We start from the raw sequence: 13031 nt of genomic DNA, 5'->3' as shown, positions 1-13031 counted from the left end.
GAGCATTTTTCTTTCCCTGGGGAACCCCAGTTGGTTCCTAGTAATCACTTTCCACTTCCAGAGGTCCACATACTATTAAAATCATTCTACATCTTGATATCAAAACCTGCGGAGGAAGAAACCCCCCGTGGCAGCGCAGATGATGGTGGAGGCGGACACGGCTATTAGAGCGGGAGCCGGAAGGGGAGGAAGAGGGCAGAATATTATCTGATATGTCCGAACCTGCTCAGCCAAACAGGGATATTAAATACAAGAGTGAAAACACTTAATTATTATACAATTATTTTTCCTGCCATTAAAGAAAACCTGATGACATCTTATAATGGCAGGAAAAACAATTACAGGCCCATCTTTCTCATGAATGTAGTGCTGAAATTCTTAATAATGATATTAGCAAATTAAACCCAGTGCTGCGCTAACAGGATAATAAGTCATAAATGAGAGATTTCCTCCAGTTATGCAACGCAATCAGTATATTTCAGAATAAAGAAGATTCATCATTTCCTCACCTCAACAGATGCCAAAACGAAAAAAACTGGTAAAATTCACCATCTATTCATTAGGTCAACACTTCGCAAACTAGGCACAGAAGGGGATTTCCTCCACTGATACAGGAAATCTACAAACAGATAAAAAACCACCAGAATCACACGTATGGATCAGGCTGGCTGGCTGGCTTCTTCCTGTCTCTGGCTCTGTCTCTGGCCCCGTCCATCTGTCTGTGCTGCTCTCTTTCTGTACTGGGGATTGGACCCTGCACCTTCACATTGAGCTTCATTTCCAGCCCTTTCTTTTTATTTTGAAGCAGGTTCCGGCTAAGTCACTAATTTGCCCAGGCTGGACTCAAATTTGCAATCCTCAAGCCCCAGTCTCCCAGAGTGCCAGGATCACGGGTGCGTGCCACCGTGTCCAGTTTCTTTTTGGAAGGCAGCTATGCTCACCACTATACCACCAGCGCACATTCCAGTTTCTTTTTGTTTCGTTTTTATTTCTGTGGCTGGGATCAAACCCAACACTCAAGGCAAACCTTCCACCACTGCACTGCAGGATCGGTTTCAAAAGCCTTCCCCCAGCCCCAAAAGGAGATGGGGCGCCCACTGTCATAGCTCAGCATGATCCCAGCTGGCCCCACCAGTACAGGCAAGAACAAAACATTATGAAGAAGGTTTAAACCAGGAGTGCTGTAATCCAAGCACTCCTCCATGAGGCTGAGGCAGGAAGATTTCAAGTTCAAACTCAGACTAGGCAACTTAGGGAGTTAGCCAGACCCTATCTCAAAATAAAAAATTTAAGAAGGGCCGGGCATGGTGGAAAATGCCTATAAGCCCAGCCCTCAGGAGGCTGAGGCAGGAGGATTAAAAATTCAATCCTAGCCTGGACAACTTACATATCTGTAACTATAGTATTCGGGAGGCTGAGGCAAGAGGATTATCATGAATTCAAGGCCAACCTCAACTACACAGTGAGTTTGAGGCTAGCCTGGGCTATGTAGTAAGACCCTGTCCCAAAAAAACCAAAAACAAAATACAAATACAAAAGGACAGAAGATATACCTTAGTTCAAAGGCCCTAGATTCAATGCCTGGCACCAAATAAATAAATTAATTAATTAATTTTAAAAGCTTGAAAAATTATATAAAATAACCAAACACGGATGAGAATAAGGAAAATGTATACAACTTCTCCACAGAAAACTGTAAAATATTATTGAAAGAAATTATGAAAATATAAATGAACAAAGGGGTAACATGGTTGCAGACTGAAAGACACATTATAAAAAACAAGCCATGGGGCTGAGCCTGTAAGCCTAGCACTTAGGAGGCTGAGGCAGGAGGATTACTGTGAGTTGGAGGCCAGCGTAGGCTACATAGTAAGCTCAAGCTCAGCCTGAACTGCACAGAGAGACCCTGTCTCAAAATACCAAAAAACAAAAAAAAAAAAAAAAAAAAAAAAAATCAAGTTTCCAAATATAATTCCACAAAATTCCCAGGTAGAAAGGTAATTACTTTAAAGCTGTGATCTCAGTGTGGTCTTTTAGCAAGGAAAAATCAAGAGACCAAGGGAACAGGGTCCAGGGATAGGCGCAGATCCTTGCCACATTCAATGGGAAATGGGTCTCTTCAGGAAGTGGCACCTGGTTGTTGGAGAGCCACACTTTTTTTCCAGGGAGGTTTTACATTTATTAAAGGTAGTGGGGAAAATGCCCTGCAGAGCCCGTGGGACAATTAAATGTAGGAAAGGAAGTACACTGTGGAGGATGAGACAGAACACAGTGGCACAGTGGCCCACTTTTTTTTTTTAAGACATTTAACCTCTAGCTCACATTAAAAAAAAGATAAATTCCTAAAGGATTACGGTTCTAAATAAGAAAGATAGCCAGGCAGGGTGGTGCACGCCTGCAGTCGCAGCACTAGGGAGGCTGAGGCAGGAAGATCACAGTGAGTTTGAGGTCAGTCTGGGATACATAGTGAGTTCAAGGCCAGCCTGAACTACAAAGCGAGACCCTGTCTCAAAAAAAAAAAGTAAATTTAAAACTTAAAGCTATTTAAACATCCAATTCCTAAAAAAGAAACGAGAGGGAAAAGGTAATCCAGAATAAAATAGATCTGTAATTCTTCTGTCTGACAGTGAGTTCACACTTGAAGACTCCCTAGACATTGTTAAAGAGAAGGCGGGTGCGGCCCCTTAGAAAATACACAACATATGTGAGCAGGCATGTCACAAAGGGACACGAGTGTCCTTCCACAGGGATGTGGTGTGTGGGATGTGCTCAGGGCGGGGCATGGTCCCAGCAGGATTCACCTCCAGACCACCCCCCCTAAAAAGAGCATTTCTGTTCTAGAGCTGGGCTTTCTGGGTAGACAGAGGCCCCCGGGAGTCTTTCCCGGGATCCTCGTGCCTCTCCCCTCCCCAACTGAGTCCTCCAGAAGGAGCCTGGCTGGTGAATCCCGAGACTAAACCCCAAGTCCCCACGCAGAGACTGGCTGTGACCCGAGGCCCGCTCTGTCCCTGCCCCTGTCCCCCAGCAGCCTGCCCGACACCACGGGACTCTCCTGGGCTCCTGCGGCCTCCACAGCACTGCGCTGGCCATGCTCTCCAACCTGCAGGAGAAAGCGACTCCGGGGGACTTCCTCACTAAGCATCTCCTTCCTGGGTGTCCTCCCCCAGGCTCAGCTTGTTGGCCTCACAGATGAGCACCAGGGTCCAGGGAAGACAGACCTGAATTAGCGGTCACTCTGCAGGGCTCGTCCGGCTCACAGCCTCTCTAACCGCATAGCAGGACAGAAGGGCCGCCTGCCACAGCCGCCACTGCTATCTCAGAACCAAGGGCCAGGAATTACAGTTAGTGCCAACCGGGGTACCTTGTGGAGAATAACAGCAATTGTTCGAACAGCCGCATTTACTGTGTGACCACACGGTGCTGCGCAGAGCTAAATGCCCTACACGCCTGACTTCTAGTCCTTGTCACAGCCCTCCATGTGGACACTGTCACCAAGTGGAGGGCTGAGTCACCAGCCGCGAGAGAAGAATATTTCTGAGCCCAAGACTCAGTGACTAATTTGAGCATTTCACTGCACAGGCATTGGCTTGTTTTTAAACTGACTTGTGTTAGGCTTTGTGGCGCACACCTGTAATCCCACCACTCCAAAGGCTGAGGCAGGAGGATCACCTCAAGTGTGAGGCCAGCCTGGGCCACATAGTGAGTTCAAGGCTAACCTGAACTACATAGCAAGACCCTGCCTCAAAAAAAAAAATCAATCAATCAATCAATCAATCTGACTTCTAACTCTTAGGAAGGCTTGATGAGGGACAGATTTAAGCTCAAAGCAGGGCCCCAGGCTGCGGCGCACGTGTGTGTACAAGTGTATGTGTGAGCCCGTGTGCTACAGGGGTGAGTGTGTGGGAGAGACCCCCTCTGTGCATGTGAGTGTGAGCGGAAGAGCTGATCTGCACATATGGGAAGGTAGGGGCGCGCGTGTGTGGGAGACACGAACCTGTGCACGGTTGCAGGGCAGCGAGCGGTGGGTGCGGGCTGCGTGGGCGCCAGGGAGCCGGCAGCAGGCTGGTGAAGGGCTCCTCCTTCGAGGAGGCTCCAGGCAGCCTGCTGGCCAGAGCCCAGGCATTCCAGAGAGCCCGGGGAACCAGTCTTTCGAGAGCCCTGCCCAGGTCACAGGAAATCAGCCCTACAGCCTCCTAACCTCTGGGGACTCACCGGTGCCACCAGGTTTAACCCCACACGACAGGGCGGCCCTGCACACCTGGCCTCGGGGCTCAACTTCCTGCGAACCTCTCCCCTTGCCTCCTCTTGGTGCGAAAGAAGAGGTTGCTCCCAGGGATGTCAAAGGACGACACCGCTTATCAGGGAAGCGATTGACAAAACCCATCTCAACCGGGCCTGAAGAACAGGCCACAGAACTGTTCCTGGACAATGATCCCATTGGGACAGGCCACAGGTGGCTCCAGGCAGAGAGTGTGGCCGGGAAATGAAAGTGGTTTTGATCCAGCTATTTGTGGCAAGATTTATAAAACTGAAACAGTGAAAGTGAACTCCTAAAAAAGGTATCACCTTCTATCTTTCTTGGTCACAGGTTTGCAGCTTAGTTTTGTTTAGATATCTATATGTTTTTTTAAAAGTTCCAGCAATGAGCTGCCTCTCTTTTATGCCTAAGAAGAAAACAAGGCACTAACAGAAGAGACCATCACCTAATAAGTAAAACAGCAATGGAGTGAGAAGTCCAGATGACAGGCTACGAAATGAGCCAGAGGCCTTCAGGTTGCCTCAAAGCCCTACCAACAGGCTGTCCTGGCATGGCCTGCTGTGAGGACCGGGTGACCCTGGTGCGGGACATGTGTGACAGGCTGGCCGACGGCCCGGCCCCTGAGGCTCAGAGGACAGGAGGGGTGGATGAAGGGCAGTTGCCGCCATCCTCTTCACCCAAGGCCAGCGGGTACCAGGAAATCCCCACAACCCTCATGTCTGCAGGGCAAGCTCTGCCCACAGGCTCAAAGATGCCGGGAGCCAGGACAGCGAAGGGGCTCAGGCACTGGGACAGGGCCAGAAGGGCCCGGCTCCCCTTCCTCCTGTGCGCTTGCCCCACAGGCTTCCAGGCACCAGCACTCGGTGAGTGTTGGTGTCAGAGAGTGACAAGCCCGCTCGCCAGCTAGGCCTGCAGGGCACGGAGGCCGCAGGGCGGGGGGTCATCAGGCACAGCGGGCTACCTGCCACCTGAAGATGCCCTAGGTACTCGCTGTGCCAGGCTTGTCTGTGTGACATTCCAGGGTAGGGAAGATGGGCAGAGAGAAGGCACAGGCACCTGCATTCAGGGCCCCTCCGAAGAGTAAGGCAGGCGGTGTGCACCTGCAGTCCCAGCACTTGGGAGCCCAAGGCGACAGTGTTGCTGGGAGCTCGAAGATGGCTCAGGCTGTGTAGCAAGATGACCCCGTTTCACATAAAACCAACAAAAGCAACCCCAAAAAGCCCCTCCAGAAAGGGCTGAGTAGCAGTCCCACTAGAGAGGCGTTTTTATCCGAAGTTGGCACAAACACCGACTCATTTCCCATCTGACAGCTCTGGACTAAGAGTTCCCAGAACAGCAGGTAGATAAGGCCACGTCTTGACTCCTGGGAGCCCAGCTGAAATGTCCCCTCACTGCAGTGTTTCCTGGGACCTTAGGGACAAGACAAGCCTCCTGTCAAGGTCCCCTCCCGATATCCAAGCTCCAGCAGGGCAGCTCTGGGAGTTTGGGAGTCCTGAGCTCTCCTCTGCTTTCCAGGTGAAAGCTTTGTCCAGTGCACCGTCTCCTCACTGGAGGTGTCAGAGAAACACGGGAGCTGCTTTCCTAACTAAAAGCCACGACTTCGGGAAGGCAGGCCCTGGCCAGCCGGGCAGCTCTCCAGAGGACCTAGATGAAAGACGGTGTCTGCCAGCTGCGGGACGCATCTGTCACCAGGAGGTTGCTGAGACTGCTCTGCGTCCTGGTTCCTCAGTGGGCACCAACAAGAAGGCAGCTCGGTGCCAGCAAGGGACACAAAGGCCCACTCCAGGGTCCGTCCTGCCCCCGCCCACAGCATCAAGGGAGCAGCAGTCTGGCCGGTACTTGGTCAGTTGCCCTGCTGGGACCTCTGCCCTGTTAATGTCATCCAGCAGTGGGCATCTATGGTCACTCTCAAAACACCTGCTCAGCGACTTCTGCACACCAGTCAGCTGCCCCTCTGGCCTGGTCCCGGTGCCTTGGGCTTCACTATCCCCAGGAGTCTGTGCTTGGCAGGCTTTTCCAAGCTGGCAGCCTCAGGCCATCCCCGCCACCTCCTCACATCCTGTGTGCTCCTGGGCGATGCTGCCACTCAGCTGGGTCCTGGCCTCCCTCCCACACCCACGGGAGCGTCTTTGTCTGCACTCCTGCCAAGGCTACACGCCTCTCGTGGTCCAGGACAGGCTGCATCACAGGACCGCTGGCCTCAAGGATGCCCTTTAGCAGAATGCCGAGGCTCTGAGGGTAGGAGCAAGGATGAGGAGCTGGAGCTAAGAGCAAAGCATCTGGAAGACCCTGAGAGAGGGTCAGGCCATTATGATTACCACTGCCCTAAGCGAACCGCCTCCTTTCCCTACAGCAGGGCAATGACAACGTGGACCCAAATCCTGGGCCAGAAACCTCTGGTATGCGCAGCCACTTCCTGGCCCTGACTTCCACACCTCGTCCTGCCTGGGCCCACTGTGGCCCCCGCATCGCCCTGGCAGGCTGTGAGTCTGTGAATGGGATCATTTTATTCCCAATAGACAGCAGTGTCTGACACACAGGCAGCCAGTGGTTCAGTCATTTGTTGAACAAAGGAATGAGGAGACAGGTGGGTGGGGGCAGAAGCGCCAGTGGCGGGGGCTGAAGTGCCAGGAACCAGAATCTCATGGGAAAACCGCGCAGTGTGTTTTCCTTGACTTTACAGAGTGAGGTACGCAGAAAAATCTGACATGACGCAGACGGCAATGTGGAGGGTTTTTCTGTTTGTTTTCTGAGACAGGGTCTCACTAAGCAACTAAATTGCTCAGGCTGAGACTGAATTTGAAATCCTCCTGCCTCATCTTCCCAGAGTGCTGATATTTATAGGCATGTGCCACCATGCGCAGTTTGGGAGGGTTTTTTTTGTTTTGTTTTTGAAACTAGGAGTTGATCTCAGGACTTGGCACTGAGCTACATACCCAGCCCCTTTTTAAAATAATTACCACTCTGAAAACTTTGAACAGGGTTTTGGGTGGCTAAATTGCCCAGGCTGGGCTTGAACTTTAGAGCCTCTTGCCTCAGCCTCCTTGAGTGCTGGAATTATATGCATGTTCCACCACACCCAGCCGGGAGGAGTTTTCAATAAAAATATTTCTGGCCTTCTGTCCCCTCCAAATGATATCCCACAAGCTTGCTAAGAAGAGCAGTAACAGGGCCAAGGTCACCTCCTAGGTCAATGACCAAGCTGGGTGGAATTTAAACCCCGCTCTAGCTGGGGTGGGGTGTCCACGGATATAAGGTGGGTAGGAAAAGATAAACTAGCTGGGGATAAGCTAAGGTCCAGGGAGGGGCAGGAATGCCCCAAAGGAGGGGTCTCAGAAGAGCTGGACAGTGAGTTCTATCCAGGGCTTGGGGCCCAACCTCTAGGACCACAGCGTCCAAGAGGGGAGCTCATTGTGACCCCACTTCAGGGTCCGCAAAGGCATGAGAAGTAGAGGCAAAGGCGAAGTGGGCTGGGCGAGCTGGGCACCATCGCTCCGGACCCGAGCTGCAGGTGAGCCCACTCCCCACGCCCCGCGTACAAACAGCCGCAGGCGTGGTGCCGGCGGAAGGGCAAGGTTCAGACCACAGGAGCTTCTGCTAAGCTGGCACGTCCCTGGCTCCTGAGGTCCCGTGGCACCGGGCATGATGTCCTCCTGCGCATGGCACAGGGCTCAATTAACACCTAAGGCTAAGGGGCTGGGGATTTAGCTCAGCGGCAAAGCGCCTGCCTTGCAAGCGCAAGGTCGTGAGTTCGGTTCCCGGTACCGGAGAAAAACCAAAACCAAAAAAAAAAAAACAAAAAAACACCTAAGGCTCATTACATGGAGTCAGCAGGCAGCGCAGCTCAGGGCTCTGGTTCCTGCCTTGTCCTGGGGGAAGCTCACCCCTGAGTGAGGGAGGCCAAAGACTGCATGGCAGGGAGACTGAGGCACAGGGAAGGAGACCCGAGCAGGGCGCTCTGGATCCTGAACACACGTGCATGCCGGGCTCTACCAATTACACACAGCGTCCACCCTTGTGGGCTCCTCGAGGTGCTGCCACTCCTGGGACGGGAACAGTTCGCTCCCTAGCGGAAAGGTCATTTTTTCATTAATTCACCAGTGACATTTACTGAGGCCTCACTGTGTGCCCAGAGCAGATGGGGGGCTACAGAGGCTTCCCTAAACAGAATGAAGCCTTGGAACAGAGCTCCTGGTGGGAGGGAAGAGATGGCAACACAGCCAGTTAGCAAAGTCCACAGAAGCTGGCGAGTTAGACAGGCTTCAGGGACATGAGAAATGAGCACAGGGCCAGGAAGATGGGGACAGTCAAGTGGAAGGGAAGATGGAGGATTGTCTTTTTTAAAGTCACATTTCTTTTCTTTCTTTTTCTGGTAGCCCTAGGGATTGAACCCAGGGCCTTCATGCTGAGCTGCACCCCCTGACCCTTTTTATTCTTTATTCTGAGGCATGGTCTCATTAGTTTTCTAAATTGCCCAGGCTGGGCTTCAACTTTCCATCCTCCTGCCTTTGTCTCCCAGACTGCTGGGATCCCCCCTGTACCTGTACTCCCAGCAGTTTTAAATGGGGTGATGGGAAGGCTTCCCAGAGGTGACCCTGAAGCAAGTACAGAGCGTGAGCCCCCTGACTTCTGGGGTAGAGGTCGGCTAGGGCCCCAGGGTGGGCATGTCCTGCTGTGCTGAGGAAGAGCACAGCCGCAGGGCTAGCCGGAGAGTCACCACTCGCCTGCTGTCCATTCACCTGTTCGCACACATTTCCGGAGGACCCATCTCTGCCAGGAACTCAGTCCTGAGAGCACAAGGCAGCACTCCCACTCTCGGGAGCTCATCATGCTGGCCAGGGACAAAAGATAAAAGGGCCCTAAAAGAGAAACCATAGCCTGGCAGAAGGGCTCTGGCAGAGCCAGGCTCAGAGCCCTTAGCCAACCTGGAGGTAAGGTTCCAGGGTGGACCCCAGCTCCGATTTTGGTGCTTGTTGCTGACCACACTGGCTGTACTGACCTTGCTCAACTGTTTTTTCTTAACAAAAAAGGAAGCCTTCCAAACACTAAACCTGTAAAGATCAAGAGGCTCAGTCAGGAGGATCACTGTGAATTTGAGAGCAGCCTGGGCTACATACTGAGTTCAAGGCCAGCCTGAACTACACAGGAAGACCTTGACTCAAAACAACAGTGACAACAGCAAAACTTGCAAATAAAATCTTTTAAGTTGCAGCTATATCCAAGGTGCTTGCCTCAATCTGGGCAGTCTCAGAATACAGGTAGATGCCAGATGGAAAGACCTGGGAAAGACCACCTGGGAGGAATCTGGTGTGGCAATTTATAACTCCCAAAACCTCTGGGAAGCTGAAAAGGATGGCCTCAGGCCAACCATGGCTGCTTTTCCAGGGACTGCTGGCGCCCTTGTGGGGCTCGGCTCAACCCAAGAGCATCCCCAGCAGGACCCAGCATCCCCCAGGCTCCAGACTTCAAGGTGAGTCAGGAGATTTGGGCTCAATAGAGCTCTAGCCTCAGCAATGCAAGCTATTCTCCCAGCTCAACGAAAAGGTGCTCCTTTACCAGACCGTCCAAGGATGGCCCTGTGGAGCCCCAGGACACTCCCGCCCATACTGGGCGGGGCCAGTCCACACTGGGTGGATCCGGATCCCTTTGGGCTGGCGGGTGTGACACTCACCACGTTCCAAGACCACAGAGGCGGGCAAGGAGGAGGCTGCTCTGGGAGTCCTCAGCTGGCTCCCAACCAGGAAACTGGGAGAGGAGTCCTGGGATGCGGCTGAGGGCGGCATGCTCCTCACTATTCCTCTGCCCCAGCTGGGCGGGCCAGGGAGGACCGAACTCCGGGGTGTTTGTCCCCAAGCTCCTTCCGCAGCACCACCAGGTGTGCCTCACCAATCTCCCCAGAGAGGCCTCCATCCAGCTTACAGTCCTCGGGTCCCCCTCGGTTCTGGTGCTTAGATCCAGTCTGGCAAACTTCCCAAGGAAGGGTATAACCTACCATGCTTGCCCTGACCCAGACCTAAGCATCTTTTCAGACCAAACCGAATCCTCCCTACCTAAGCCACTCCAAGGCTGTTCTTTACTCTCTGGTCCAGGAACAACCCGGGCTTGCTCCAACCTAGAGTCCAAAGGGTGGTGCTGGTGTGCACACCTGCAACTCCAGCACTCTAGGAGGCTGAGGGAGGAAGACAGCAAATTTGAGCCCACCTAGCCTGGGAAATTTATTGGCTTAGACAGACTCTCTGTCTCAAAATAAAATGTAGCTCAGTGTGAAGGCCCTGGGTTCAATCCCCAGTATTACGGAAAGAAAAGTGGCTTCTGCCTGGGCCTCAGCCTGAGCAGCTCTTCCACAGAAAGAAGATGGGGACTGAGCTGAAGAAGCCAGGGCCCCACCTCCCCATTCCTTTCTAAAGAGACCCCCACCCCACCCAGCCCCATCTGCCTCCTCACCTCCTGCAGCCCAGGAGGGTTTTCCTCCATAATTGGTTTGTTTACTGCACTCAGGGCTTCTGGGTGGCAGAGGTGGGAGGAAAGTTTGGTCAGAAGGAAGGGAAGGATGCGTGCCCAGGGCTTTGAGGCTGCGGGTGGAGTGAACCCTCTATAGGCCTCCAACCACCTGAGAAACAGCCAGGAACACTCATGAGAGGCGAGCATGTGGCAGCGCAAGGCCAGCGCGGCTCCCACGGACCACAGGGGCAGGCTTATGTCTGGCGCCTGGGAAAGACAGAACAATCACCGAACTTAATCTGCTCGCTTCTGCTGAACAGCGGAATGCATTACTTGGCATTGTTCGGAGACCTCCCTGTTTTGCTTCTGTGGGCTCAGCGCTCCTATGACGTCACTCCCTAGCTCGAAAACCTTCCAGGGTTCCAAGCTTGGAAAGAACGAATTCACTGTCCACCCAGGGCCCGGGCACTCCTGCCTCTCTCCCCCACCTGATCAGCGGGGCCAATGTACCATCCACACCACCTGTCCCCCAAGCACATCTGTGGCTTCTCCCCATGCAGGTTGTGTGGTTCATTCTGCCTCAAGTGCCAAAGCACTCCATCTTTCAGGACTCTCCCCAAATGCCCCCTCCCTGTAAACGTTTGCACCACTGCCCAATGCCTTCCCCATTGACCTCTTTTCGTTGCTGGCCTTGCTCTGTCCTGCTCCCTGAGGTCTTGCTCTGTCCCCAAAAGCGGGCAAGTGTGTCTTTTCCCACTTTAATTCACGTGGAGCACAAAGCACAGGACTGGAAGTTGGCAGACACTTAAGAACTGTGCCTGGTACCAATCACCTCAGAAGGGAAGGAAGTGATGGGTAAAGGGTCAGTGCAACACAAACGCTAAAACCTGCAGAGGAGAAACACACAGGAGAACGGGAGAACGGGAGGTGCCACAGACACTGTGACCAGCAAACTGCATGGCCCTTACCCTTCTTAAACTCCTCCAGCATGGCGTCCAGCTTGGTGTCGTGGAAGACGAAGTGCACCGGGTGGTTGTAGAAGCGGGTGATGGTCTTGAGGGGGGTGCAGTCATCAGGGTCCACGAAGGCCAAGTCTTTGACGTACAGGATATCCACGATGTTGGAGCGCTCGCCTTCGAACACAGGAATGCGCGTGTAGCCGCTCTCCATGATCTCCGACATGGTGTTGAAGTCCAGGATGGCATCGTTGCGGATCATGAAGCAGTCATGAAGCTGGGTCATGATATCCTCCACCGTTTTGGTCCTTAGTTCCAAGGCCCCCTGGATCATATTCAGCTCCTCTTTTACCAGGTCATTGTAGGGCTCTGTCACCTTCAACATCTCCATCAACTTCTCCCGATTGTACACAGTGCGGATCTCCTGGCCCAGGACAAAATCCAGGAGCTTGCTGATGGGGAAACTGAGGGGGAAGGTGAGCAGCATGAAGAATTTGGTGAGGACTATGGTGTTGGCACCCACAGCCAGCCCGTGTCGGGAGCACAGCGCCTGCGGTACGATCTCCCCAAAAATGACAATGCCAATGGTGGAGGAGGCCACCGCCATGAGGCCGGACCCGATGAGGTTGTCCAAGAGGATGGTGAGGGAGGTGTTGACTAGCACATTCCCCAGCAGCAGGGAGCAGAGGAGGTAGTTGCCCTTGCGCCGGATGGGCAAGATCTTGCGGGCATACTTCCTCTCCTTTTCAGTGCCACAGTTCTGCACTATGCGAAGCTCCATGGGGTCCAGGGCCATGAGCCCCAGGTTCAGGCCCGAGAATATGCCCGACAGCACCAGCAACACCATGACCAGGAGGATGTGCAGCCAGAAGGGCAAGAGCTTCCCTTGCTCCTCCCTCATGATGAGCAGCGAGTCCTTGTCGGCCCACCTGACCCAGGGCCCATCGGCCTGAGCCCGGGTGCAGAGCGCGTACAGCTTCTTGTTCTCGCTCCTCCGCAGGAACTTGGTGAACACCTCGAGCAGCCCGGACGTGTTCCCGCGACTCACGTTGACCAGCCGCCGGACGACCAGGTCCTTGGTGAGCTCTGGGCAGGTGGTGGAGTTGTGGGCGTTCTCGGCGTCGTCCACCTCGGTGAAGGAGATCAGGTTGCTAGACATGTCGCTCAGGCTCTGGCCGTACAGCCTCAGATTCACCGCGCTGCCCTCGGACACGAAGATGATGCCATCCGTGTCCACCCCACACGACTTGTTGCAGCTCGCCAGCCTCATGCCCAGGATCGCGCCCCGCTGGGGTCTGCCCTGGCCCCGGGCCCCCTGCGCCCACAGGAGCACCAGCGCGGCCAGGAGGAGGCGCCCTCGGGCCGGCCCGCCGCCC

General features: G+C 53.7%; 1 protein-coding gene across 7 annotated transcripts in view; it reads right to left on the bottom strand.

Annotated features, from left to right (window-relative positions):
- Cnnm4 (cyclin and CBS domain divalent metal cation transport mediator 4) overlaps positions 1 to 13031 on the bottom strand; it is a gene marked incomplete at its 5' end in the record, with an annotated part of 45825 nt that extends 32794 nt beyond the window's left edge. For all 7 annotated transcript variants that reach the window (XM_013522740.1, XM_005400682.2, XM_013522741.1 and 4 more), the window contains 1 exon segment: positions 11668 to 13031. In XM_013522740.1, the coding sequence (XP_013378194.1) occupies positions 11668 to 13031 (1364 nt within the window).

This window comes from Chinchilla lanigera, unplaced genomic scaffold (genome assembly GCF_000276665.1).
Source record: "Chinchilla lanigera isolate Chin_1 unplaced genomic scaffold, ChiLan1.0 scaffold00069, whole genome shotgun sequence".
NCBI lineage: Eukaryota > Metazoa > Chordata > Mammalia > Rodentia > Chinchillidae > Chinchilla > Chinchilla lanigera.
Note: the sequence above shows the minus strand (reverse complement) of the source record. Positions and strands in the feature narration are given on the sequence as shown.